We start from the raw sequence: 26,771 nt of genomic DNA, 5'->3' as shown, positions 1-26,771 counted from the left end.
TTGGGGGTACTGCAGCCAACAGTGAAGCCGGCACGGGAGAACGGGGAGAACGTGCATGCAGCGTCATGTGACGTCACATCCGCAGCCCAGCGCGGGAAATTCGGGACCGAATTGCAGCACATTTTGCAGCACACAGCCTGTTCAAGGCAAAGGAGAGATACACTAGAGGGCTCATTCTTTTGGGTTTGGAACGCTTCATCTGACATTATTACTAGAAAACTTAAAATGTATACGGATTTTTTTCATAAATCTTGCCACAATCCGGCCTCAAGCTCCTTTAATGACTAATGGACTGGTTTAATTGTTTATGGAGGACATTTTCCAGACTGGTTCTTGACTGGTGTTTTGAGTTTAGTTTCTACTGGTTTTATCTCGATCCTGCAATGGTTTTGGATCAGTGCTTGACTATTTAATGATCCTCCGCTTGGCTCTGAAGTAAAACCAGCTCTTCCTCGTGTTTGATCGCCTTCACTGCCGTCCGCTCCTGTATGTACATGATTCTGTCGTCAGTTCTCCTTCTTGTCCTCTTTTATCTGCTGCCGTCTTTCCTCATTGATCTCTTCGGTAGATGGAGACAGATATTTAGTAGTTTTATCTTGAAGGCGTCTCGCCGAGACCTCGTAAACATCCAGCGCTTCGGACTTTAGCAGTAAAAGTTTACCGGCAGCAGCAAAGTTTATCTGCAAGACTAAAAGAGTGTCGGGAGTATTAAAGTGAGCTTAACTGACACAAAAGCACCTGGCTGATAAGAGGCACAAGGTTTGTTTGGTTTGCAAATTTTATAACGTATTTATGTCCAGCTTGACTTTGGTTGCCATGGATACTCTCAGTATTGTGGTTAACGGTAGCTGTTATTACCGACCGAGCGAGCAACTGTGTCGGTCTGTATTTAAGTTAAATGAAACTTATATGAATGTAGTAAGACTAACTCTATTTTATTTTATTTTATTCCTTTATAGCTCTTACGGTGTGTTTGCAGTGTGTTTACAGCCAAGGAATAAAAACATTGTGAACCATCAGTTTGAGAGTCATCCATCATTCCTGTCCGTCCCGCCTCGCCGCACTTCACACATGACGAGCTCAGGATTGACCGGTGGTTATGGGAGGTCTGATGTTTGGAAAAGTTCATGGCATCTATCTTTTTTCTGATTTTGTAGCTTGAAAGCAGTCATGTTATTCCCACTTCCAATCTCTGAAATAAATGAAATGTAGTTTTAGATGATTAAGCTAAGCGTTTGTTGCTTTCTGTTATTATAACAATGATCTCTTTAGTATAACATTTACAATCTCAAAATTCATAATAATGCTCTAATGCTCAAAACGGAAGTTGATGTTGCAGAAATCATGAGCATCAAACCACAAATCACTGATATTTACCAGCATAATAAATGTTAGCTATAAGAAACACAGGTGACTCCCTACCTTTGAGCGGCCACACAGCCCAATATGTGTCCATTCCTAGTTATTTATGTTCCAGTTGTCTGCAAGCATCCACTGATCAAAAGCATCAACATGGGTTTTCAAAAATGATTCCAGCTTATGAATATCGTTCTGTAAAGTCCATTTGTTTACCAACTTTATTCGTCAAATAAAATACAGACTTCCTGCCGGATCGATATTTTCTCTAGCACTAAAGGGCTGAGTATACTTCTGCGTCACACACACGCAGAGCACACGGCGCACCCGTGGTGCCGTCACGAATCGTTCAGAGTTCTCCGTCTCTCCATTTGGTCGCGGTGCAGTACCCCCCGCGGCCACTAGTTAGCGATCTTTTTCTGAATGGTTTATCCGACTTTTTCCGGTCACAGTAAATCAAAGAAATAAGGACAACTATTGTGCAAAAAACAAAAACAAAAAAAATCACATATAAACGAAGAAAAAAGCCCTGGAAGTTAACTACTGATTCAAACCGGAAACCGGAAATGCTTCGCTTTCAAACGAACCAATCACAGCCCTCTCGGTCTGCGTGTGGACGGCGTCTCCTCGACGCGTAGTTACAATTTTCGGGAGGTGCACGTCACTGACGGCGCATGTGACGGCGTGTCCTCTGCGTGTCCAAAAACCACACGCCGTAGACACGGCGTCGTTTTGACGCAGAAGTATAATTCAGCCTTAACAAACAGCATAACGTTTACACAGATAGAACACCAACAGGACCATGTCTGATAATTGTGAATAAATTAAAACAGAAGTGTTATAAATTGTTAAACTAGTGTTTAACAATTTAAAGAGTGTTTACCTTATTGAAATAAATAGCAGCTGTGTTGGATTATGAACTTTCTTTCTGGACTTTCCAATTTGAAATTCCACTTCAGGAAGTTTTCCGTTTTCATAAATTCCGACTTTTGATTTCCAGGCACAAAAATAACGTCCTTTAAACGTATAAAATAGCATAAAGTGGATTACTGCATTTAAAATTTTGTTCAATTAAAATAAAGTACTACCGTGTGGTTTAAAAATGAATAGAAATATCTAAACTTTAAACTGGTGTACATGGTGTTGAAAATCAGGCGCTGGCCCTTTAAGCGTCACGTGACCAGTCTGGTAGCCTGGGAGACGCTTTGTTTACTTCCGGGTTGAAGACAAGCGGGGCGCCGAGTCGCACACGACACCGAGCAAAGCGGATTAAAGCAGCGATGGCCGGGGAGGCAGAGGACGAGATCCCGGGTAAAGAACCGCAAACAGGACCGGGTTTTCCTGCCGAAACATTTAAACACCTTATCCGGCTGAACCGCCCTCACATGTGGTGTTTGTGCTGATTTAATCCCAGAACTGCTGCAGCCTCTTCCTCCATCTGCACACATTCATGTCCGCTTTCCCTCAATGTGGAGGGATGTAAAGTTATTAGATATGGGGTTTATAATCTAATTTCTGTTTGTTAGCTCTCCCAAACTAATGTCAGCGTTTCATATTTATTATTACCTGAAGTTTGTGATTTTAAATATATTATAGAAGTTTTGACAGTAGGGACTAAAGCATCATAAAAACACTTTTTTCTTTGAAATGTTTAGTCTTTAAGCCTAAAAATGTTGTTTTGTTTACCGATACCTTTGCTCTTCGATTTGTTATTCAGATTAAAATTTAAAATACTTTATTAATTCCAGAAGGGACATTAATTACAGTTTATTTAAATTAAATTTGTTTGTAAATTTAAAAGATTGAGCTTGTTCTTGTATGTATATATATATATATATATATATATATATATATAAATTGTGTCCATAGTTACCAACAGATGTGGACAAATGTTATTGAACAGAAATGAAGCTAAAACAACATCTGGGCGATAATAAATATTGGATTTAAGAGTGTAAATTGGAGCTAAGTGCTGATAATTAAACTGATCATCATCATTGATGAGCTGATCATCAAGACAGCAGCAGACTTCCTGTCCTCTGGACACATGAAGACCAACGTGGACACGTTTGGTCTTCATGTCCAGAACCATGTTTGAAAAATAATAACAAGAAACAACAGTATTTCAGCAGAACCACCTCAGACCCAGTGTAAAGCACGGTGGTGGAGGGATGATGGTCTGGACCCGGACCAGGAATCCTCTAAGATCGATGGAAAATAAAAGAATGAAGGTTTTGGGAAGATCTGCGGTGCGTCCGAAATGCCATACTAAAAAGTATACTTAAAGGAGCTTGAGGTGGGATTTATGAAAAAAATTCGTATACGTTTTAAGTTTTCTTGCAATTCTGGGCCCGAATTTCCCGTGCTGGGCTGCGGATGTGACGTCAAATGACGCTGCATGCGCGTTCTCCCCGTTCTCCCGTGCCGGCTTCACTGTTGGCTGCAGTACCCCCAACGGCCGTCGTGGCGAAGGTGGTGCTAGAGAGTCTCATTTCTTAAAAGGAGCCTCATGCTCCTTTAAATTCTGCACACTTTTGAGTAAATATCAGTAGTGTGCATTAATTCGGACGTACTATTAAGAGCGCACACGGCACTTCCTGCCGTACGGAGGGGGGGGGGTTGTTACCATGGTAACCTGTCACAGCAGCAGTAGCAGCGCTCCGCTCCGTTCTTTCCCGTTTATTCTGGCCGAAACAAAATGACATTATATCATATTATTAAATACGAATATTATTATATTAATATTATATAATAATATTATACTTATGACATATACGTATCACTTAGCAACCACTGGGGGGACTCCTCACATATTTACTGCTACGTTTTTTTTGGCTTCATTATGTTAAATAAATAATTGGTGAGTGTAAAAGTTTCCTGAGATCCAAAGCAGCACTATGTAACTTTTCCACCTTAATCTAATATTTCATCATCATCATTGTGATGGTACATCAACTTCCAACAGGTTTAATGAACCTCTGTCATGGTCTGAGGGGTCTGTATCACCTTCACTGGCACTATGTAACTTTGAGGAGCATGGTAGGAACCCTTCCAAACTAAAAAACTACACATTTTTACGGCTTTGACTGCTTTACGGTATACGTCACTTCCCCCTCCTTCCCGATTCGTAGTGGAGACGAAAGCTGGGCGGGACGTGGAGCGAGAGCTCAGCAGAAGCTGGTGTCATGGCCGAAGCAGGGAAAAAAACGAAGAAAATAAAAGTTTTATCACAGGAGGCGAAAAAAGAAAGTGGGAGAGTAACAAGCTAAATGCCCGGACAAGAATAAACATTGGCCCGGCGTTCACTCGCTGGCGTTAGCTGAAAGACGAGGAGGGATGTACAATACAATTGAATAGAATTACAGCACTAGAGGAAAGAATGCAATGCAAAGAAAATGTATAAAACATTTCTAGTATTTTTCCTGAGAACTGTAAAATTGTGCAGGGCTGATGTGCAAAATATAAGAAATGGGCATTCAGTTATTCACAGGTTATAAAGTATTTTTTTATTTTGTCACTAAGTATGTTGGACTACTAATTTATGACAAAGTCCCTCTAAAGTCCCTTCACTAATAAAACCAAGTTGAACTTAGTGATTTTCAACATCGTCATATTATATTGTTTAGCCAAAAATAGATACATTACCTCTTCATTATCCATCCTGCAAACGACCGCTGAAAACAGAAAAGTAGTTTTGAAAGTCTGTCCCGTCTTCTCTCATCAAAACAACGAAGGGGACAGGAGTTTTCCAGCAGTACACGCTGGTGCTCATGGGAAATGTAGTGTTCTTTCTGGTAAAACACTACCACTTTTGTCCAAAGGAGTCGCCAAACTCAACAAAAGCTGAAAGTTACATTGTGCTGCTTTAAAACAAAAAAGGGAATAATGGGGAGGAGACTTGTAAGAGTTTTTATTGACGTTTGTCAGAGGAATCGAGCTGCTTCTTTATCCCGGGAACTGATTCCTGGGAACTAAAGTTTTCCTAAAGTGAGTGTGTTTGTTGTGCTTCCATGAGGAACTGATGAAGAACCTTTCTCATCGGTTCCTTGTGAGAAAAGAGAACGTTTCTGTATATCTTCCAGCGGTGCTTCGTGTTTGAGTTCAGGTTCCAGGTGTTGGCGTGGAAGTTCCCGCTCAGACGGTGACGTATAAACTGACCTCTCAAGAAAAACATGAATTTCAAATGTCCGTTTCTCGCAGGATCGGGGGCTGTTTTCACTTTCGGGAAGAGCAAGTTTGCCGACAACATTCCCAGTAAGTTCTGGCTGAAAAACGACGTTCCTCAGGAGATCGCGTGCGGAGACGAACACACGGCGTTGATAACAGGTAACCTGGTCCAAGCATCTGTTTGGTGTTTATCTTTTATTGCTTTGTTTTATGTTGATTTGAAAATGTTGAAAACAGGCTCTTTAGTCCCAGGAACTGTTTTCTGGGAACTAAAACATGTCATGAGTGTGTGCTTGTTGGACCTCGACAGAGGTGTCTTCAGTATTCACATTCATTACTCAGGTAGAAGTATAGATACTAGAGTTTAAAATACTCCTGTAGAAGTTGAAGTATCAACTTAAGTTTTTTACTCAAGTAAAAGTATAAAAGTACTGGTTTCTGAGTAGGTATTAGTGGAAAAGCACCACTAGAGTCTGGTTCCTGATGTGAGGTCGTCTGGGTTTTTGTCTCTGCAGAAAACGGGAAACTCTTCATGTTCGGCAGCAACAACTGGGGCCAGCTGGGTCTGGGCTCCAAGCTGACCGTCCACAAGCCCACCTGCGTCAAAGGTGAGGGGGGTCCGGTCCTATTCTCTCCATCCACCGTTTTCTCCTGATCAATCGTTTTCTCTCGATCCATCGATCGATCGGTCATTTTCTCCTGATTGATTGTTCTCTCCTGATTGATCGTTTTCTCCTGTTTGATCGTTTTCTCCCTCTCGATCGTTTTCTCTCAATAGGTTGTTTTTTTCTCCAGATTGATTGTTTTCTCTCGATCGATTGTTTTCTCTCGATCGATTGTTTTCTCATGATTGATCGTTTTCTGCTCATCGATCGATTTCTTCCGATAGGTTCTTTTCTCCTGATCGATCATTTTCTCTCGATCCATCGTTTTCTCCTGATCAATCATTTTCTCTTGATCGATCGATAGATCGTTTTCTCCTGATTGATCGTTTCCTCTCGTTCGATTGTTTTCTAATGATTGATCATTTTCTGCTCATCGATCGATTTCTTCCGATAGGTTCTTTTCTCCTGATCGATCATTTTCTCTCGATCCATCGTTTTCTCCTGATCAATCATTTTCTCTTGATCGATCGATTGATCGTTTTCTCCTGATCGATCATTTTCTCTCGATTGATCGTTTTCTCCTGATTTACTTTTTTCTACTGATCGATTGTTTTCTCTCGATAGGTCGTTTTCTCTCGATCGATTGTTTTCTCATGATTGATCGTTTTCTCCTGATTGATCGTATTCTCTCGATCCATCGTTTTCTCCCTATCAATCATTTTCTCTTGATCGATCGATTGATCGTTTTCTCCTGATCGGTTGTTTTCTCCCGGTCGGTCGTATTCTCTCGATAGGTGTTTTTTTTCTCCTGATTGATTGTTTTTTCCAACGGCAGTCCGATAAACTGTGTTTGTGTCGTTTCAGCTCTGAAGTCGGAGAAGGTCCGGCTGGTCGCCTGCGGACGGAACCACACGCTGGTCTGCACAGGTGGGTACCGGGTCGGTACCGGGTCCGGGTGGGTGCCGGGTCCTTCCGTTCAGGGCGAACGCTGAACTCCTGCGTTGGTGTGTTCGCAGCGCGGGGCCGGGTGTACGCCTGCGGCGGGAACAGCGAGGGCCAGCTGGGGCTCGGCCACTGCGAGGAGAAGACCAGCTTCCACAGGGTCGACTTCTTCGACGCGCACGGACAGATCAGGATGCTCGCTGCCGGATCCAACACGTCCGCCGCCCTCACAGGTGAGGGTGGTTGTTTCCTCCTGAGACCCGGGCTTTTGTTTGATGTGCATTTTTTATGTCTCCTTACTATTTGCGATCTGTAGGACCTAATTTTTGTTGAAATTACATTTTTGCTTTCTATGTGCTGTTGAACTATGTCAAATCCAATGGCCTCACATGAGGACAATGGGTTTATTTTTGCATATACATTTTTTCCTTGCTATTTGGGATCAGGAGGACCCAAATAACCTAAAAATGAAATTTTAGCTTTCTACAATAAGTAGTTATCTCAAAAACCACCACAACTGTATTTCCCTTTCTTGGTCCTGCCCTGCGTCCGTGCACATCCTGGTCAGGTTCTAATGATAAAAATATGATACATTTTATTTGCAATATACTCAGCATTTTGAATGAAATAAAGTGCTACAGAGTAAAAACATGGATATTAGGTTATATCTCTATATCATTAATGTTTATATATCATTTTCAATTGTTTATTTCCTATTACAAGGAAATAAAAACTTGCTCCACTGGCAGATTATTCTACTTATTTCTAGTGAAAATGTGCTTTAAACAAATAGAAATCTAAAAACAAGTTTTTTAAGTGTAATGAGACTTATTTTGACTAGAAATTGGACATTTGGGCAAGAAATAAAGACAAATGTTCTTGGAAAGAATTTACGTGTTTGCAGTGAAGATAGACCTGATGTCCTCAAACGAGTACTTCATGTTTACAGACGTTGTAGCTTGCTAATATTACTCAAATATATCAAAAAAGCATGCCATGTGAAGCTGCAGACGTTATTGTGCATAAATATACTAGTATCAATCAAAAAATGAGGTTAGGATTTTTACCTTGTCCATATTTCTATCGGGAGCTGCCATAGAAGACTTTCATTGAGATCCCAGCCATCTTGTTTTTTCCCAAATTAGTGTAATTTCATTATGAGACCACTAGATGGTGCAGGCGGGGGTCCCGGATGAGGACAATGGGTCAATGTTCGTGCAAATGAAGTATCATGGCGCAGAACAGCAGAAATGTAATGTCCTTGTATGAGGACGCAGGGTCTCAGGAGGTTAACGCCGGGTCTCCCGGCTGTCTGAACCTGACCTTCATGTCTGCCGCCTCCTGCAGCCGGCGGGAAGCTGTACATGTGGGGCGACAACACGGAGGGCCAGATCGGCCTGGGGAAGGAGAGCCAGGCCTCGTCGCCGCAGGAGGTCAGCATGCGGCGGCCCGTCAGCTGGGTGTCCTGTGGATACTACCACTCCGCTCTGGTGACAGGTGAAGCCGCCGCCGCAGAACAATCATCGTTTTCCACAATGCTGGTCTCTTTCCCCGTTGGCGTTGTGCTAACTACCTGAATTCTTCAGACCGCAAACTGCTAAACGTCTACTTTTAAAGATCAAAAGCTGCCGGCCGTCTTCGGTCCGACGGAGGCGGTAAAGGGACTTTCTGTTGTTTGGAGGTTTCTGCTTCATCTTTATTGAGGGATGGGGTTGTCATGGAGACGGCTCAGCAGGGAGGAAGAAGGCTGTACAACAGCTTTATGGGCCTCAGGATAGAGGCCGAAGCCTGGTTGAACCTTTCTCTCGATACGTTGTTTTCTCTCGATTGATCGTTTTCTCTCAATCTGTGGTTTTATCCCGATCGTTTCCCACAGTTTTTCTCTCAATCAATCTTTTTTTTTCTAGATCGGTCGTTTTCTGCAGGTCGGTTATTTTCTCTCGATCAATTGTTTTCTTTCGATCAATCATTTTCTCCCGGTCAGCCTTTTTTTTCTCGATCAATCGTTTTCTCTTGATCGGTCATTTTCTCTCAATCAGTTGTTTTCTCCCGATTGGTATTTTTTCTCTCAATAAATCTTTTTTTGTCTAGATCGGTCGTTTTCTCCCGGTCGGTCATTTTCTCTGGATTGATCGTTTTCCTCCTGTCTACGTTTTCTCTCGATCAGTCACTATCTCTCGGTAGCCCGTTTTCTCTGAATTGATCGTTTGCTCTCGATTGATCGTTTTCCTCCTGTCGGCCATTTTCTCTCGATCAGTTGTTTTCTGGTCGGTTTTTCTCTCAATCAATCTTTTTTTGTCTAGATCGTTTTTGTCTGGTCGTTTTTTCCCGGTCAGCCGTTTTCTCTCGATTGGTCGTTTTCTCTCGATTGATCGTTTTTTTCTCGATCAATCTTTTTTTTGTCTAGATTGGTCTTTTTCTCTCGATCAATCGTTTTCTCCCGGTTGGTCATTTCTCTCAATACGTTGTTTTCTCTCGATTGATCGTTTTCTCCCGGTCTGCCGTTTTTTCTAGATAGGTCGTTTTTCTCTCACTCAATCTTTTTTTTTTTCTCGATCAATCGTTTTCTCCCGGTTGGCCATTTTCTCTCAATTGATCGTTTTCCCCTTGTCTACGTTTTCTCTCAATCAGTCATTTTCTCTTGATCGCCCGTTATCTCTGGATTTATCGTTTTCTCTGGATTGGTCGTTTTTCTCTCAATCAATCTTTTTTTGTCTAGATCGGTCGTTTTCTCCCGGTCATCCGTTTTCTCTCGATTGATCGTTTCCTCTGATCGTTTTCTCTTGGTCAGTGTGTTTCTCCTGATGTGTGATTTCCTGCTCCGTCTCAGTGGACGGGGTTCTGTACACGTTTGGCGAGCGGGACAGCGGGAAGTTGGGTCTGGGCACCGAGCAGCTGTCCGGACACCGAGTTCCTCAGCGGGTGAAGAGCATCACGGAGCCGGTGAGGCAGGTGGCGTGTGGCGGCGGACACACGGTGGCGCTGACAGGTGAACCGCCAACCTTCTACTTAGTTAAAAGCAGACGTATCTCAGGATCACGTGCTGGGATGTATCAGATCAAGGATGACATGACCGTCTCTCCCCAGACGACCACGTCTTCACCTTCGGCCTCGGCCAGTTCGGCCAGCTCGGCCACGGCACCTTCATCTTCGAGGCCCGGCTGCCGCGGGCGGTGGATCACTTCCGGACGGGCCGGGTGAACCGGGTGTCCTGCGGGGAGAACCACACGGCCGTCATCACGGGTGAGTCCCGCTCTAAGGGTGCTTTCACCTCTGTCCCGTTTGGACCAGTTGTTCCGAAACAGGGAGCGTTTCCCCCTAAAGATCGGTTCGTTTGGTATATGTGAACACAGCAATCGCGCTCGGATGCGGCACAAAACAAGCGAGCCGAGATCTCCTAGGAGAGGTTAGGGTTAGGTTCTCTGCTCGTTTCCATTCCAGACCTGGAGCGGGTCGTTTGCAGTGAGAACATAATCGACACAGCAACCGACACAACTCCATTCATTGTGTTTGTGCGACCGCGGCACAAGGAGAAGAGTCGGTGCAGAGACTCCACCACCTTCTCTTCTATGGACGTGCCGAGAAGTCGTCCCAGCGTGGCATGGTGAAATCAAAAAATGTTCAATTCGGGCAGGCAGGCACGGCGCAAATGAGCAGAGCGTGTTGTGCCGTGGTATCACATACACATTAAATGGGATCGCCGGTGACGGTCTGCACTTTGCGCTCTCTCTGTGAAAGGAGTTATAACCATTGTTGTTTTTCCCGTGTTCAGTTCTGACCAATGAGAGAACAGTTGGTTCACGCATGGCATTTGTTAACAGCTTTGAACCGCTACAGACGGTCGCCTTGTGAACACAAACACCCCAAATCAACGCACTTTAAAATACAGAGGACCGTTGCTATGGAACAATTTACCTACATCACTAAAATCAATATCTTCACTGGCTTTGTTAAAAAAAAACACTTGAAAAAATCATTTTTTAGTTAAGAAAAATCAGAAACACATCTGGAGTTGTTAAATTGTACTTTTTTTCATGCAATTATCCTACATTTTCTTCATTTTTTTCACCTTTCAATAATTCAGTAGTGTTTTTCTTTTTCATGTTAAATTGTCTTTTTCTGTCTTATATTATCTATTTCTATATTGTGTTTTTGCTTTTGCTGTTTTTTCTGTTGTTTATGTTTGTTTTATAAAGGGGAGGCATTTTCATAAGCCTTTTTGGCTTCCACCTCTCCTGCACAATGCTTCATTTGACCTTTGTTTTTTACTGTTATGTTTTATGTGCAAAATAAACTAAACTAAGCTAAAACAAGAAACAAAACAACTGTATCGATTTAACCCCTGAATTGGAACAAAACAAACGGGCCACAGGTCTGAAAGCACCATAACACTCACATGATCCCCTGCTGCTCAACGATGACTGGCGTCTGCCTCTTTGCAGACGATGGCGTGCTCTACACGTTCGGCGACGGCAGACACGGGAAGCTGGGCCTGGGGGAGGAGAACTTCACCAACCAGTTCCAGCCCACGCTGTGCCGGCGGTTCCTCGGCTGCCACGTCCAGGCCGTCGGTGCTCCTCTAACGTTCTCCCTCTAAATGTGGTCACATGTGGTTCTGATTGACTTGCTCCCTCCAGGTGATGTGCGGCGGCTGCCACATGGTGGTGCTGGCCCGTCCGCGGGACCCGGGCGGCGCCGACGTGACCCTGGAGGAGGACGACGTGACGCAGGACTTCCTGCTGGGGGAGTCGGACGGCGGCTCCGCCCTGCGGAGGAGCCTGTCCGCCCGGGTCCGCCGGAGGGAGAGGGTGGGTGCTGCTCGCCACGCCGCCGGTTCTGCCCTCGCGGCCAGTACTGGAGTTGAGGGGGGATGAGGGGGGATGGCATCCCCCCTGAAATAAAAACGGTCACAATCATCCCCCCCTGTAAAACTGCCATCCCCCCTTTCCATCCATTATGTCATTTCATCAATGAATGTGGTTTTACTGCTATTTCAACATTTAGAGTCATCACCAGAAAAATAACTTATTTGACAATTTTCACCTGTTTCAAGTGAATTTCCACTTGAAATAAGTAGGAAAATCTGCCAGTGGGAAAAGATTTATCTTCTTATTACAAGCAAAAAAATCTTGTTCCACTGGCAGATTTTTCTACTTATTTCAAGTGAAAATCTACTTGAAACAGGTGAAAATTGTTGTTTTTTCCAGTGATGAGTCTTGTTTTAAGTGTAGTGAGATTTTTCTACTAAAATGAGACATTTTAACTAGAAATAAGACAAATATTCTTGTTAAGATTTTGAGTTTTTGCAGTGATCCATTTTACTTATCCTGTGAAGGACAGAGTCATATTGATAAGTTCAGAAAACTGTTTTTTATTGTTGTGTTTTGATGTATTTGATGTAAGCCCAGGGGATATTTAAAGCTTACAGAAGGCTGCATTTAACTGCTGCTATGTCATTCCTGCAGTATTTCTGCAGGTGTTTTGGTCACTGCTATTATTTGTAATATATTATATTATTTGAAATCAGCACAAATTATCTGTCCTCATATGATAAAATCCACCATCCCCCCTGATTTCTTTTTACAACTCGAGTACTGCTCGCGGCCCGGCACCGGTGAATAAAACCCGCTCCGTCCTCCGCAGGAACGATCTCCGGACCAGTTTGGTGCCATGTTCTGCACGCTGCCCAGTGGGCCGTCCGGCCCGGTCCTGGCGCCGCTGCCCGTCCTCGACCAGACGGTCCCGGCCCGACCCGCCAGGAAGCTGCTGAACGGAGCCCGGCGGCCGGGCAGCACCGGGTCGACCCAACGGGGTAAATACCTCACCACCACCGGAGAAGGTTGCAGACTTCGGGGACCTATTATGAAAAACATAATGCTTTAACATATATAAAGTGGTCTCCCCTCAGCCTGCCAACTCGGAGAAGGAGGAAAGCAACCAAATTCTGCAGTGTCTGTACAGCTGCCCGGATGAGTTGCCAATGTGATGTGGATCTACGAGCCGTTCAGATTCTGCTCCCGTTGTTACGTAAAATGCGATTTACATCGGTTGGCCTCCGATGCGTGAAACCACGCCCACAACTAACTCCGCCGGCCGGAGCTTCCACCATTTTTTCGTAGCGGTGTATCGCGTCATTCAGGCAGCCAATCAGCACAGAGCCTCATTATCATAGCCCCGCCCACTCAGAATCCTGCATAGATAATGAGGTTAGAGAATGGGAAGATAAAGACATGGTTTAGAGGCTGAATTTCTAATTTATTTAGAAAAAACATTTAAAAACTTGTTTTTAAGACATTCAAGGCCTGTTTAAAATAGGTATTAGATGCAATAATAGGTCCCTGTTGGGTCCCAAATCAAAATTACATAAATTCATAACGAGGAAAGACACAGAGACTACATTGGAATGGTTTAATGCCCTTCTGCAGAAGGGGGAAGAGCAGAGGGGCTGCAGGGCAACGTGGCCCTCATTCGAGAACTCCTGAGCTCCTCCCAAAGATCTTCCTCCTGCATGAGCTTTTTATTAAGAAACTTCGACAGGAAATGACCATATACGGTAGACAATGAACAATTGGAAGAAAACAGGAAATATACGGAGGTAACAGACATCGGGGTTAAAAGGTCACACATGTGAGATTTCAGTTAAAGAGGAACTAATCTGGTATGCAGAAAAGCTTAAAGTTTTTAAAAGCAATGGGTCAAATGGGTCAAATGCTTTCCGGACAAAACGGGAAGTTTGAACAGATGCGTCCAGCTAACCTTTAAAGACAATGGGACAGCTGTTAACAAAGCATGTGATGGTTTCATAAGGATAAACTAGTTCAAAAGTTTGATTAACCTCACAGTCCCCTTTAAGGGTGAATTATGGTTCCGCGTTAAACCTACGCCGTAGGGTACGCGGCTACGCGGGAGTCTCTCCGTAGCCTACGCCATAGCCTGACGTGCACCAACGCGTTGAGGCAACGCAGACCCAACGCAGACCGAGAGGGCTGTGATTGGTTTTCTTGGTAGCAACACATTTCCGGTTCCGGTTCGTGAAGCAGTCGTGAACTTTCAGCGCTCTTTTCTTTTTTTTTTTTTTGGGGTTGTTTTGGTTTTTTGCACAATAGTTCTCCTTATCTCTTTGATTCAATGTGACCGGAAAAACAGGTAGCTAAACAAAAGTATCAACTAGCTGCAGGAGTGACGGAGAAGTCTGAAGGGTTCACGATGGCGTCACGGCAACGGCGTAGGCTCTGCATTGGTTTAACGCAGAACCTTAAATCAGGCTTTATTTTCTTTAAATTCATGTAAACTATGATTTTATCTCATTAATTAGTTTCCATCGTTTAATTAAATTAAATTCAAGTTTTACTTTTTTATATTTAAAAAAAATATTTTTATCTTTTTCTCTGAAGTTAAATTACTTTATATTTATCCGATATATTTTATTTTTTTATCTAAAATAATTTTCCAGTTTTGGGTTAATTTAATTTTATTGTCGCAGATATTCTTTGAGGCATTTTATTTTTTTTCCTTTCTTTCCCGTCACCGGTGTCGGTCCAAGGGGTTCTGGAGGCGCCAGGCGTCTGTAGATGACCCGATTACCCCAGCAGAGGCTGGAGGATGGAGTTATAACGGTGTTCTGCCAATTTCTGCTCCCTGCCGAGAAATGCTACTTTGTGGTTCTGCGCATGCGCACAGTCGATTTTCAAAGTTTGCATAATTTCTTGCACGATGTAAAATTGATAATATGGGATGTTGAGTATTTGATCTTTCAAAATACACGACCCATGACATGAATTACATTACACTTTGTGAACATTATACGATAAAGAGAAAAAACAACAATTCTATCGCTTTATTAGATATTCATTCAGTCATTGGCCTTTATTTAACCAGGCAGGTCATTAAGAACATATTCTTATTTACAATGACGGCCTGGCAAGCGACAAGGACCACTTGGGGGAAAAGGAAGTGGTTTAGGGAGTAAAACACAGTAAAATTGTAGCTCTACAAAGGTAGAAAACCATTAGGGAGCATTTTTTGGCAAAGGAGCAGAAATTGGCAGAACACCGGCACCAGTCCGACCCGACGGCTGAGCGGGTCGGACTCATGCCGGTCTGTGTTTCAGAGCAGACCCGGTTCCAGGCTGACAGCGCCGAGGACGGTCTGACTGACGCCGACAGCGTTGGAGGGCTCGGAGAAACCACAGACTTCCTGAACATGGTGGGTCCGCCGGGTCGGTCCCGGGTCCATCCCGGGTCCATCCCTGGTCCATCCCGGGCATCCCTGCTGGTACAGGTTGAATCGGACCTTCATGAAGTCTCTGTTTCCCTCCGACAGACTCACGTGATGAAGATGGAGCCCGGCGAGAAAACTCTGGCCCTGTCTCCACTTCAGAAGGTAAACGTTTCCCTTCTCAACCTGCTTGAACCGTCTGATCTTAAAACGCTGCTAACGACCCGGAGATGAACAACAACCAGAGCTAGGTAGAGGAGCCAAGAATTGTAGACGCAGAATTGGGGCCCTTAGGCTGCAGCCTAGGGAAGCCTGTGCATTAATCCGCGCATGCACACGTGACGTTTCGAGTGCATTTTGCTCTTCTTCAGACTGAAGAAGCAGGAACTCTGCGAGGAACCTGTAACACCTGACCTCTTATGGCACTTTTCCACAAGCACCTACTCTGCACGCCTCCACCCGCATCGGCCCATAGTGGAGAAGCACAAAACGGGGGCGTGGCGAGTAGAGGCGAGCAGAGTAGGTACTAGTGGAAAAGTGCCATTAATTCCTGTGGAGGAGTGACGGGGTACTTACTGTATTGGCCTGAATATAAGACAGAGTTTTTTGCATTGAAATAAGACTGAAAGATTGGGCGTCGTCTTACATTCGGGGTCTAGACGTTATACCCATTTACACCGCTAGATGGCGCCAGATATCTTTAAAGGGAATGCTGAACTGAACTCCCCAGGCCAAAGAGAACCCCTGTCACGAAGAAGAAAAATAAAAATAGTGTTTGCACGAAGAAGAAAAATAAAAATAGTGTTTGCACGAAGAAGAAAAATAAAAATAGTGTTTGCACGAAGAAGAAAAATAAAAAATAGCCGTAAGAAAGAAAAGAGAAGAAAATAAGAGAAGAGACAGAAAATTGAGAAACGTAGCGACAATCTGGAGAAAAGTGGAAGATCAGCAGGTTAAGGAAGTTATGATGCAAACTTCAAGATGATGATTTGAATGAGGCAAAATAACATGCTTTTTCTCTCGGATATATTGTTATAATCATTTGTTTCAGATGTACTGTAATTATTTTCTGTATAAAAATTGAATTTGGTGTTCAAAAAGTCTTTCTTCAAACTTGAGTCTTGAAAAAGAGGGGGGCGTCTTATGATCAGGGTCGTTTTATATTCGGGCCAATACGGTAGTTCTCTTAATTGTTGTAACATAAATAATTGCACCTAAAAAGCCTCCGTGTTGTTGTTCGTCGGAGGTTGTATTTGTCTCTGATCAGATGATTCTTTTTCGTTTTTATTATAATTTTACAGAAACTAAACTTAAAGGGGGGGTGTTTCTTTTTCACCTCCATCACGAGTCGAGGAAGCGGCTGGCGCAGCGTCCATGTTCTTCATCTTTCTCTTTTTCTTTTCCATGTCTGTCTTCCTCTCTCTTGCATGCGTCTCTCCCTTGCTGCTTGTTTCTGCTGCCGGACCAGCGGAGGGCGGTGCGAGCTAAACCCGAGACCCAGCAGAGACTCTCCCAGCGGGCCGGCTCCCCGCCCAGGGCCTCTCCTCGCCGGGCGCTGCCCACCGAGCTCCTGGCCGGCGCCGCCGCTCGCTCCCTGAGACGGAGGAGCGGGAACAAGGAGAACCTGCTGGCGGCGGCGCAGCGGCTGGGCGGGAGGCCCGGCAAGGACAGAACCCCCCGGTCCCGGCCCAGGAGTCCAGAGCCCGGGACCGACTCCAGCGTGGCCGAGGTCAGGCAGGTCAGGGTGAGGAGCAAACCTGAGCCCGGGAGAGTCAGCTCCTCGGAGGAGCAGAGCTCCAGAACCGGCAGGTCCAAACCCAGTTTGACCAAAACATCCAAGGACGCGAGGAACCGAAAGGATCAGGGCAAAGATCCAAACAAGTCCGGCCTCCGTCTGCTCGCCGGAGCCGCCGCACTCGCCGCCGGAGCCGGGCTGACGGCGGCCGGGCTGACGGCGGCCAGCCTGCGCTCTGGCTCTGCCTCCCCGTCGCAGAGCAGCGCCGGGAACCGGAGCGGAGCCGGGAACCGGGGCGGTGCCGGGAATCGGGGCGGAGCCGGAAACCGGGGCGGCGCCGGGAACCGGGGCGGAGCCGGAAACCGGGGCGGCGCCGGAAACCGGAGCAGCGGCGAGTCGGAGTCACGCAACCGATCCACCGTCAGCATCAACATCATCCCTGCAGACGACGACCAGAGGACGAGTCTGGACGAAGACGAGGAGCAGACGGACTCTGCTGCAGCCGAGGAAGAGGAGGAGGAGGAAGAAGAAGAAGAAGAGGAAGAGGAAGAGGAGGAGGAGGAGGAAGAGGAGGAAGAAGAAGAGGAGGAGGGAGAGGAAGAGGAAGATGGGGAAGATGGAGAAGAAGAAAGCCAGAGAACAATTTCAGACCAGGAAGAGGAGGAAGAAGAAAATGAGGAGGAGGAGGGGGAAGAAGATGGGGAGGAAGAGGAGGAAGATGCCAGTCAAAGCTCCCAGAAAGGCACTGATGGTGAAGGAGAGGAAGATGGGCAAGAGGAGGAGGAGGAGGAGGAGGAGGAAGATGAGGAGGAAGAAGAGGAGGAAGATGCCACTCAAAGCTCCCAGAAAGCCACTGACGGTGAAGGAGAGGAAGATGGAGAGAGCAGCTCTCTTTGCCCAGAAGATCGGTCTCAAACTGATGAAGATGAGGAAGATGAGGAAGAGGAGGAGGAGGAGGAAGAGGTGGAGGGTAGTGGTGAGGAGGAAGAGGCTGACACCAGTCACGGTACGGAGAAGGCAACAGAAGACGACGAGGATGATGAAGATAGTGACACTCTTCAACCGGAAGACCAGTCTCAAACTGATGAAGATGAGGAGGAGGAGGAGGAGGAGGAGGAGGAGGAGGAGGGAACGAGTGGAGCGACAGAGAGTGAAGAAAAAGAAGGGAAGAACAAAGATGTAGATGAGGAGGATGAAGAATGGTCGAGTCTCGCGACTGAGAACAAAGAAGAAGAGAGCGAAAACGAAGAGGAAGAGGAGGAAGAAACGGGAGGTGAGGAGGAGGAGGAGGAGGAAGAAGAGGATGAAAGTGAGACTTTGAAATCTTCAGAGAGAGGGACAGAAGAAGAGGGGGAAGAGGGAGAGAGTAGTGAGGAAGAGGAGGGGGAAGAAGGGACTGAGGATGGAGCAGAGGAAGAGGAAGAAGAGCAAGAAAGTGAAGAAGGTGAGGAAGAGGGTGAGAGTCAGGAAGAGGAGGAGGAGGAGGAAGAAGAAGGTGAGGAGGAAGAAGGAAGTGAAAATGAAGAAGAGGATGGAGATGAGGAGGAAGAAGAGGAAGATGAAGAAGGAAGCGAAGAAGAGGAAGAGAGTGAAGAGGAGGAGGAGGAAGAGGAGGAGGCTTTGAAAAAGAAAAAATCTTCTGAAGTAAAAAGTAAAAGTTTAAAATCTTCATCTGGAAGGAACCGAAAGTGAGCAGGCGAGGAAGATCTGATCGATCTGATCGATCAGTCCAGTTATCGACTGCGCTGAGACGATCTGACGATAAAACATTTAAAACTTTCAGGACGGTTTTCTGGCTCTTCAGCGATGGAGAGACGTCGTCCTGCTGCTTTTTACTTTTCATTTTCAGACAAATCAACGATGAGTCAAAGATTTTAAAAACTTTTCAAGATTTTTGCACAAATATGCAGTTTAGTCTGTTTATCGCTTGTTTTATTCTAAAGCTTTAGTTGCATCAGCTGATTTTCAGGCTTTTCAGCAAAAATGTCCATAATTTCATGCAAGAATCGAGTTTCTTCGTCCAGATTTCTGAGCAACAGCTTCTTTTCCTTTTTTGTGCCTTTTTTTGTTAATTTTCTTCGCTCTGTCTTGTTTTTGTCTTGTTTTACTTACGTCTGCTTTTATCTTCACGGCTTCAACGTCTTCAGTTTGACGCTCTTTGCCCTCTTTTCTCATCTGCTGATTGTTTTTCATTTTTCCTATTTTTTTAAATGTTTATTTGAAATAAAAAAAATCTGTCAATTTAATCATTTTTTTAGCCTTAATCTCTTTCAACTCTTTGATCTCTTACAACTTTCTTTGTTGTAAGTTTGATTTCTGCTTTGATTGAATAATTGTGATTTAGGAAGTTGATTTTTTTTATTTTTTATTTTGTGTTTAAAGTTTTATTTGTTTAAATTTCTTTGAATGATCAGATGGGATTTACCTTGAAAATGATTTTAAAGCTTATTTTTCTTTCGCTGGACTTCATCAGATGATTTTGTTGTCCCAGAGTTTACGTATTACGTCCTAAAGTATTTTTAAACATCAATTTAACTTGTTTAACCGGCAGCCTCGGAGAAGGTTTCTGGTGTCGCCTGTTTTAAATGTTAAATATTGAAACTCGGCATTTCCTGATGAACACACACCCGGGTAGTTTTGATCACAATTACAGTTATGTTTGTTATTTCAGGGAGAATTCTTGTTTCTTGCTGGTCAATCTCTGGCAGGAAACATTTAAGTGCTTATTTCATTCTTCATTTTTCTACAAAAATGTAAACATTGTTGTCAAAACACTCCATACCTGATACTTTTCCAAAAATGTATTTCAAAACTTAAAAAATGGTGACTTGATTACTCCGACATGAAAACATCACAACCTGCTGCAGGAAACGTATCCGTTATCAATGATCGTAGCACACAGGTGCCGGAATCAATAATCGTATCAATGATCGTAGCACACAGGTGCCGGAATCAATAATCGTACCAATGATCGTAGCACACAGGTGCCAAAATCAATAATCGTACCAATGATCGTAGCACACAGGTGCCAGAATCAATAATCGTACCAATGATCGTAGCACACAGGTGCCAGAATCAATAATCGTACCAATGATCGTAGCACACAGGTGCCGGAATCAATAATCGTACCAATGATCGTAGCACACAGGTGCCAGAATCAATAATCGTACCAATGATCGTAGCACACAGGTGCCAGAATCAATAATCGTACCAATGATCGTAGCACACAGGTGCCAGAATCAATAATCGTACCAATGATCGTAGCACACAGGTGCCGGAATCAATAATCGTACCAATGATCGTAGCACACAGGTGCCAGAATCAATAATCGTACCAATGATCGTAGCACACAGGTGCCGGAATCAATAATCGTACCAATGATCGTAGCACACAGGTGCCAAAATCAATAATCGTACCAATGATTGTAGCACACAGGTGCCAAAATCAATAATCGTACCAATGATCGTAGCACACAGGTGCCGGAATCAATAATCGTACCAATGATCGTAGCACACAGGTGCCACAATCAATAATCGTACCAATGATCGTAGCACACAGGTGCGAAAATCAATAATCGTACCAATGATCGTAGCACACAGGTGCCGGAATCAATAATCGTACCAATGATCGTAGCACACAGGTGCCGGAATCAATAATCGTACCAATGATCGTAGCACACAGGTGCCGGAATCAATAATCGTACCAATGATCGTAGCACACAGGTGCCGGAATCAATAATCGTACCAATGATCGTAGCACACAGGTGCCGGAATCAATAATCGTACCAATGATCGTAGCACATAGGTGCCAGAATCAATAATCGTACCAATGATCGTAGCACACAGGTGCTACAATCAATAATCGTACCAATGATGGTAGCACACAGGTGCCACAATCAATAATCGTACCAATGATCGTAGCACACAGGTGCTACAATCAATAATCGTACCAATGATCGTAGCACACAGGTGCTACAATCAATAATCGTACCAATGATCGTAGCACACAGGTGCCAGAATCAATAATCGTACCAATGATCGTAGCACACAGGTGCCAGAATCAATAATCGTACCAATGATCGTAGCACACAGGTGCTACAATCAATAATCGTACCAATGATGGTAGCACACAGGTGCCACAATCAATAATCGTACCAATGATCGTAGCACACAGGTGCCACAATCAATAATCGTACCAATGATCGTAGCACACAGGTGCCACAATCAATAATCGTACCAATGATCGTAGCACACAGGTGCCAAAATCAATAATCGTACCAATAATTGTAGCACACAGGTGCCGGAATCAATAATCGTACCAATGATTGTAGCACACAGGTGCCAGAATCAATAATCGTACCAATGATCGTAGCACACAGGTGCCGGAATCAATAATCGTACCAATGATCGTAGCACACAGGTGCCAGAATCAATAATTGTACCAATGATCGTAGCACACAGGTGCCAAAATCAATAATCGTACCAATAATTGTAGCACACAGGTGCCGGAATCAATAATCGTACCAATGATTGTAGCACACAGGTGCCGGAATCAATAATCGTACCAATGATCGTAGCACACAGGTGCCGGAATCAATAATCGTACCAATGATCGTAGCACACAGGTGCCAGAATCAATAATTGTACCAATGATCGTAGCACACAGGTGCCAAAATCAATAATCGTACCAATAATTGTAGCACACAGGTGCCGGAATCAATAATCGTACCAATGATTGTAGCACACAGCTGCCAAAATCAATAATCGTATCAATAACTGTATCACACGGCTCCGTTATCAATAATCGGATCTTCCGTGTTTTACCAAAACGTTCCTGTTCCTTGATGATGTCACTTGAGTTTTCCGTCTTTCCTGATCTTCTTAATTTTCCTGAACTTCGTCTCAAATCCACCACGAACTCGGACCTGGAGCACGTTTGGTGAATAAAGAGTCGCGTCATCTGCAAACAAAAGTAGGAACCTCTGTGGTCCCAGACGGGCTCCCTGGGGTTCTCCCTCACGGAGGCAGAGGTGTCAAAAGTATTCACAATCATTACTCAGGTAGAAGTATAGATACTACAGTTTAAAAATACTCCTGTAGAAGTTGAAGTATCAACTCAAGTTTTTTACTCAAGTAAAAGTATAAAAGTACTGGTTTCAAAACTACTTAAAGTATAAAAGTAAAAGTAATGTAAGGGGGAAAAAAGCCATTAAGGACAAAAGCCATTGAAAATGAATGCATCTTAGTATAATGCAAATATATTAAAGAACCATATATGTGTACTATTGAGCATTAACATGTGTTTCAGAGAGCAGGAGATATGATGACTAGTTGCCTATAAGTATTGTAATGGTGCAAAAAGTCAAACTTCAGAGGCATGTTATCATTTATCCTAACCTTTATTGGAATGAACATCCAAGTTTAGTTGCAGGAATCTGAGGGAACGGATGTAAGAACAAAACTGGACAAGAACATCTGAAACAACCACAACCAAACTCACTCTATCCGGATGGAGCAATTTAACTGGATAGTTTTTATTAAAGACCGAAATGAAATAGAGTAACGAGGCTGTTTTTAAAATGTAAGGAGTAAAAAGTACAGATAATTGCGTGAAAATGTAAGGAGTAAAAGTAAAAAGTCGTCTGAAAAATATTTACTCCAGTGAAGTATAGATAACCAAAATTTCTACTTAAGTAAGGTAACAAAGTATTTGTACTTCGTTACTTGACACCTCTGCACGGAGGACATGCTGAAACCAGTTTCACCAAAAATAAATCAAATCCTGGGTGAAGAATGAACCAGTTTCCGTAAAAAGCAGTTCAGTTCTTCCCGCTGATATGGAGGACAGGACGTGTCCACCGGGACTCACGGAGGATTTCATCAGGTTTGTTTACGTTGTCGTCTTGGCGCTTGTTGTCCCAGTTGACGTCCTCTTTCCCAGCATTCCCTGCTGCAGTCCCTTAGTGCTCAGCACCGATCCTCTCTTTCCCATTTTAGTATAATTTATAGTGACTCTTGCGGTTCCTAGTTTTTGTTTTCCTCCTCCTCCTACTGAAGTCCCTTTAGTCCACGTGACCCCGTGACCTCCTAAAGCTTTGTCAAGTAGCCGAGTCGGAATAGTTCAAGAAACGTGTGGTTTTTTCTCCCTGTGCCGATATTTCTTTAACAAAAAAAAACTCCCAACTGTCCAGAAATGCTTTTATAACCTCCTCAGATCAATATTTGCGCCTCTAGTCCAGCTGTGTAGCTATACAATGTATAGGAATCGTTCAGTTTGTGATACAAGCATGAAATTTGGTACACAAATAATACATTTGGTAGACAAATAGCCAAAGGTTTCCCCAAAAGATATGGACGTGGAGCCATCGTGAATTTTCAACATGGCGCCCATGGCAGCCATTTTTAAAAATGGCTGTCAGAAACAAGTGTTTTCATATGAGTGATTAGTTGAAATGAGTTGCCAGTTTGCCCTGGTTCTTTTTTTCTCTCTTTTTCCTATTTTTTCTCTTTTTTTCATCTTCTCTTTTTTTCCTATTTTCTCCTCTTTTTTCCTATTTTTTTCCTCTTCTTTTCCTCTTTTTTTCCTCTTCTTTTTCCTCTTTTTCCCTCTTTTTTCTCTTTTTTCCTCTTCCTCTTCTTTCTCTTTTTCTTCTCTTTTTTCCCTTTTTTCATCTTCCCTTTTTTCTTATTTTTTCACTTTTTTTCATCTTCTCTTTTTTTCCTCTTTTTCCTTTTTTCCCTCTTTTTTTTCTCTTTTTTCCTCTTTTTTTCCTCTTCCTCTTTTTTTCTCTTATTTCCTCTTTTTTTCCTATTTTTTTCTCTTTTTTTCATCTTCTGTTTTTTCCTCTTTTTTCCCTCTTTTTTCCTCTTTTTTTCCTCTTCCTCTTTTTCTCTTTTTTCTCTTTTTTCATCTTCTCTTTTTTTCCTCTTTCTTTTTCAACTAATCACTCATTAGAAAACACTTGTTTCTGGCATCCATTTTGAAAAATGGCTGCCATGGGCGCCATGTTGAAAATTCACGATGGCTCCACGTCCATATCTTTTGGGGAAACCTTTGGCTATGTGTGTACCAAATTTCATGCTTGTATCACAAACTGAACGATTGTTTTGGTTATCTCCTGCACTACTCTAACGCTGAGATAAAGTCCCGTTTATACTGAGACCTTCCACCGGCTGACTTGGGTTCGGGTGTTGTTTCTGGAGTTCAGGATGTGGCGGAGATGAGGAGGAGAGATGATGATGGCGAGGAGGAGGAGGAAGAGGAAGAGGAAGAGGAGGAGGAGCACGAGGAGGAAGAGGAGGAGGAGGAGGAAGAGGAAACCGCCCCGTCGGCGCCGCCACCAGAAGGACCCGTGCAGGAGGCCCACAACCCCGTAAGTACTCCAGCCAAACAGAGCAGGATGTGCTGGTGTGAGTGCGGGCGCTGACCTTTGACCTGTGGTCTCCTCTGAAGCCGGCGGAGCCGGACGCCCCCCCCGAACCCACAGCTGAGGGCAGAGAAGACAAGACGGACGGCAGCTCCGGCAGCCAATCAGGCTCCAGCAGGAAGGTACGTGACCTCAGACTCCTGAAAGGCCACAAATAATCAAATTAATCCTAAATCAAACTGATATTCTGTCCAATCAGCTTTCAAGGATCTGCCCCGCCCCCTTTTCCAAATATGGTCATTCCTGTTTCCATTAAAGCTTAAGGGCCAATCCCAATCCCCCCCTACTTTCTACCACTAGCCCTAAAAATGAGTAGGGCCCTTGTAATGTTCCCTAGGGATTGGGACACCACTTGCTACGTCACTGCGTGGTTTACGTTCGGGTACGTAAGCGACTGTGTAGTTACGTTTGCACATACGTCACACCATATCAGGAAGCCCAGAGATAAAAGCTGTTTTAATTTCAGCTGTAGCGCTTTTAATATGCCACTTTATTAAGTTTTAATATTTTTTCAGGCGTAAAAGTAACCGTTAAGATCCCCAACCTGGGCTCAGTTTATCCAAATAACGCCGGTTAACAAATTTGCTCCGACGTTTTTGGGATGAGAACTCGGGAGCTGATTTATGGTTCCGCGTTAAATCGATGCAGAGCCTACGGCGTAGGGTGCGGCGTACGGCACGCGTCGCCGCGTAACCTACGCCGTAGGCTCTGCGTTGGTGTAACGCAGAGCCATAAATCAGCATTTATTCTGGCGAGATCTGAAAAACGGGCAAGCGAGTGATTATGTACATTCACTGAGTGAATATTATGAAAGTAAAATATATATTTCTCGCTAGAAATGTAATCAAAATGCATTTTTATGCAGAAACTAACTAAAAATATAGATTTTTTTTCACTAAAAATTAGAAATGTCCGCCATGTTTTTTTGTTTGATTCAGTCTGCAAATGATGACGTAAAGCATTCTGGGAAATTTTTCTGGCCCTCGGTCAGCGAGTCAGCATCTGAAATCCCTCGCTCTGTAGGGTTAGATTCATACACCCTAACCCTCGACATGTGCACTCCCCCTAGATGCAAAGAGGAATTGGGACACCACTACCCTCACGGGAACGCGCAAAATTTAGGGATAGGGATGAAAAGTAGGAGTAGGGGGGGGGATTGGGACAGGGCCTATGTATGTTCACGGATCTGCCCCGCCCCCTTTTTCCAAATATGGTCATTCTTGTTTCCATTAAAGCTTGAATGTGTTTCTGTATGTTTTGACCTTAAAGGTCTCAAGTCCTCGTGAACTACTGCCGGGATTTTATTTATTAGTCGGCTTTTAACGTCTAAAAAGATTAAAGTACTTTTTTTTTCAGTCCGTGTTTATTTAACGATAACTAAGCTAAACAGACGGCCTTGTGGGTAATCCTGAGTACGTCCAAGTTCCAGCTCATATTTGATAGCGAGCCTCACTGGTGGTGTTTTTATGTTTCTACACATGTAGGATTTTCATGTGATTCGTAGATGAATAAAGATAAAGTGAATAATAAAAGTTAATATTGACCAACAGGAAGTTGTGTTCTGTCCTCAGCCGTCCCTCTTCAGACGCCTGTCCTCCTCCAGGTCCAAGCAGACGGGCGGCTCCCCGCTCGAGGGCCCCGCCGGTGGGGGCGGAGCTGTGCAGGCCCCGCCCCCGGCTGCCGGGACCCTGCAGGGGCCCCGGGGCCCCCGCTCCGGGGCCTGCAGCATGCTGTAACCACGGTAACAACAGGAAGTCGTTCGCCGTGATGTCACAGCAGGGGGTGTGGCCTCTTTTAAGGGAATATTCCAGTGAACGTCACCAGAAACCCTGATCACGTTTGTTTCTCACTGGTGTCAACGTGGACGGATGCAGCCCCGTCCCGGACGAGACAGGATCAGTTCTGCGACACGAATAACTGAACTGCTGCGTTTTCAAAACCACAGACGTTCCCTGATCCGGTGAACCACATTAAAGGTATAGTCTGTGATCGTATTCAAAAACGTTTATTGTTATACTGGGTGAAATGGTCCTTCCATCCCGACAGTAGCCAGTGAATAATGTGTTCAGAAAAAGGCAAAAAAACATCCGACCTCTCTGACAGCTTTAATCCTGTAAAAACTCCGACCAATCTGTTTTTAGCGGACCGAATGGCACGGATTGGTCAGAGGACCAGAGGATTGGCAGGGGGGAAAGAACCAATCAGATGCCTTCATTTTAAGCCCCGCCCACGCCCCCCTCCGTCCCATGCGCGCACTCGTCTCTCTGCATCCAGCCCCCGTGTCCGCTTCCCACGGGTCGTCCTCGGCTCAGAGTGTCCCAGT

At 44.3% G+C, this 26,771-nt stretch overlaps 1 protein-coding gene across 1 annotated transcript; it reads left to right on the top strand.

Annotated features, from left to right (window-relative positions):
- The first annotated feature begins 2,590 nt into the window (after positions 1-2,590).
- On the top strand, positions 2,591-24,448 carry rpgrb (retinitis pigmentosa GTPase regulator b). The gene is made up of 15 exons (XM_061715378.1): positions 2,591-2,667; positions 5,557-5,682; positions 6,039-6,131; positions 6,993-7,055; positions 7,145-7,303; positions 8,418-8,567; positions 9,901-10,059; positions 10,158-10,313; positions 11,513-11,637; positions 11,708-11,878; positions 12,714-12,882; positions 15,181-15,275; positions 15,393-15,452; positions 24,230-24,309; positions 24,400-24,448. Exons 1-15 carry the CDS (start codon positions 2,637-2,639, stop codon positions 24,446-24,448), a joined length of 1,686 nt encoding a protein of 561 aa, XP_061571362.1. The 5' UTR covers positions 2,591-2,636.
- The last annotated feature ends 2,323 nt before the right edge of the window (positions 24,449-26,771 follow it).

This window comes from Cololabis saira, chromosome 24 (assembly GCF_033807715.1).
Source record: "Cololabis saira isolate AMF1-May2022 chromosome 24, fColSai1.1, whole genome shotgun sequence".
Taxonomy (NCBI): domain Eukaryota; kingdom Metazoa; phylum Chordata; class Actinopteri; order Beloniformes; family Belonidae; genus Cololabis; species Cololabis saira.
The sequence above is the reverse complement of the archived record's forward strand: the minus strand, read 5'-3'. Positions and strand labels throughout refer to the sequence as shown.

Coding starts and splice junctions, on each gene's coding strand:
- rpgrb (XM_061715378.1), top strand. CDS start 2,637: ATGGCCGGGGAGGCAGAGGACGAGATCCCGG. Junction 10,314..11,512: donor CCACACGGCCGTCATCACGG/GTGAGTCCCGCT, acceptor GCCTCTTTGCAG/ACGATGGCGTGCTCTACACG. Junction 24,310..24,399: donor GAAGAGGAGGAGGAGCACGA/GGAGGAAGAGGA, acceptor CAACCCCGTAAG/TACTCCAGCCAAACAGAGCA.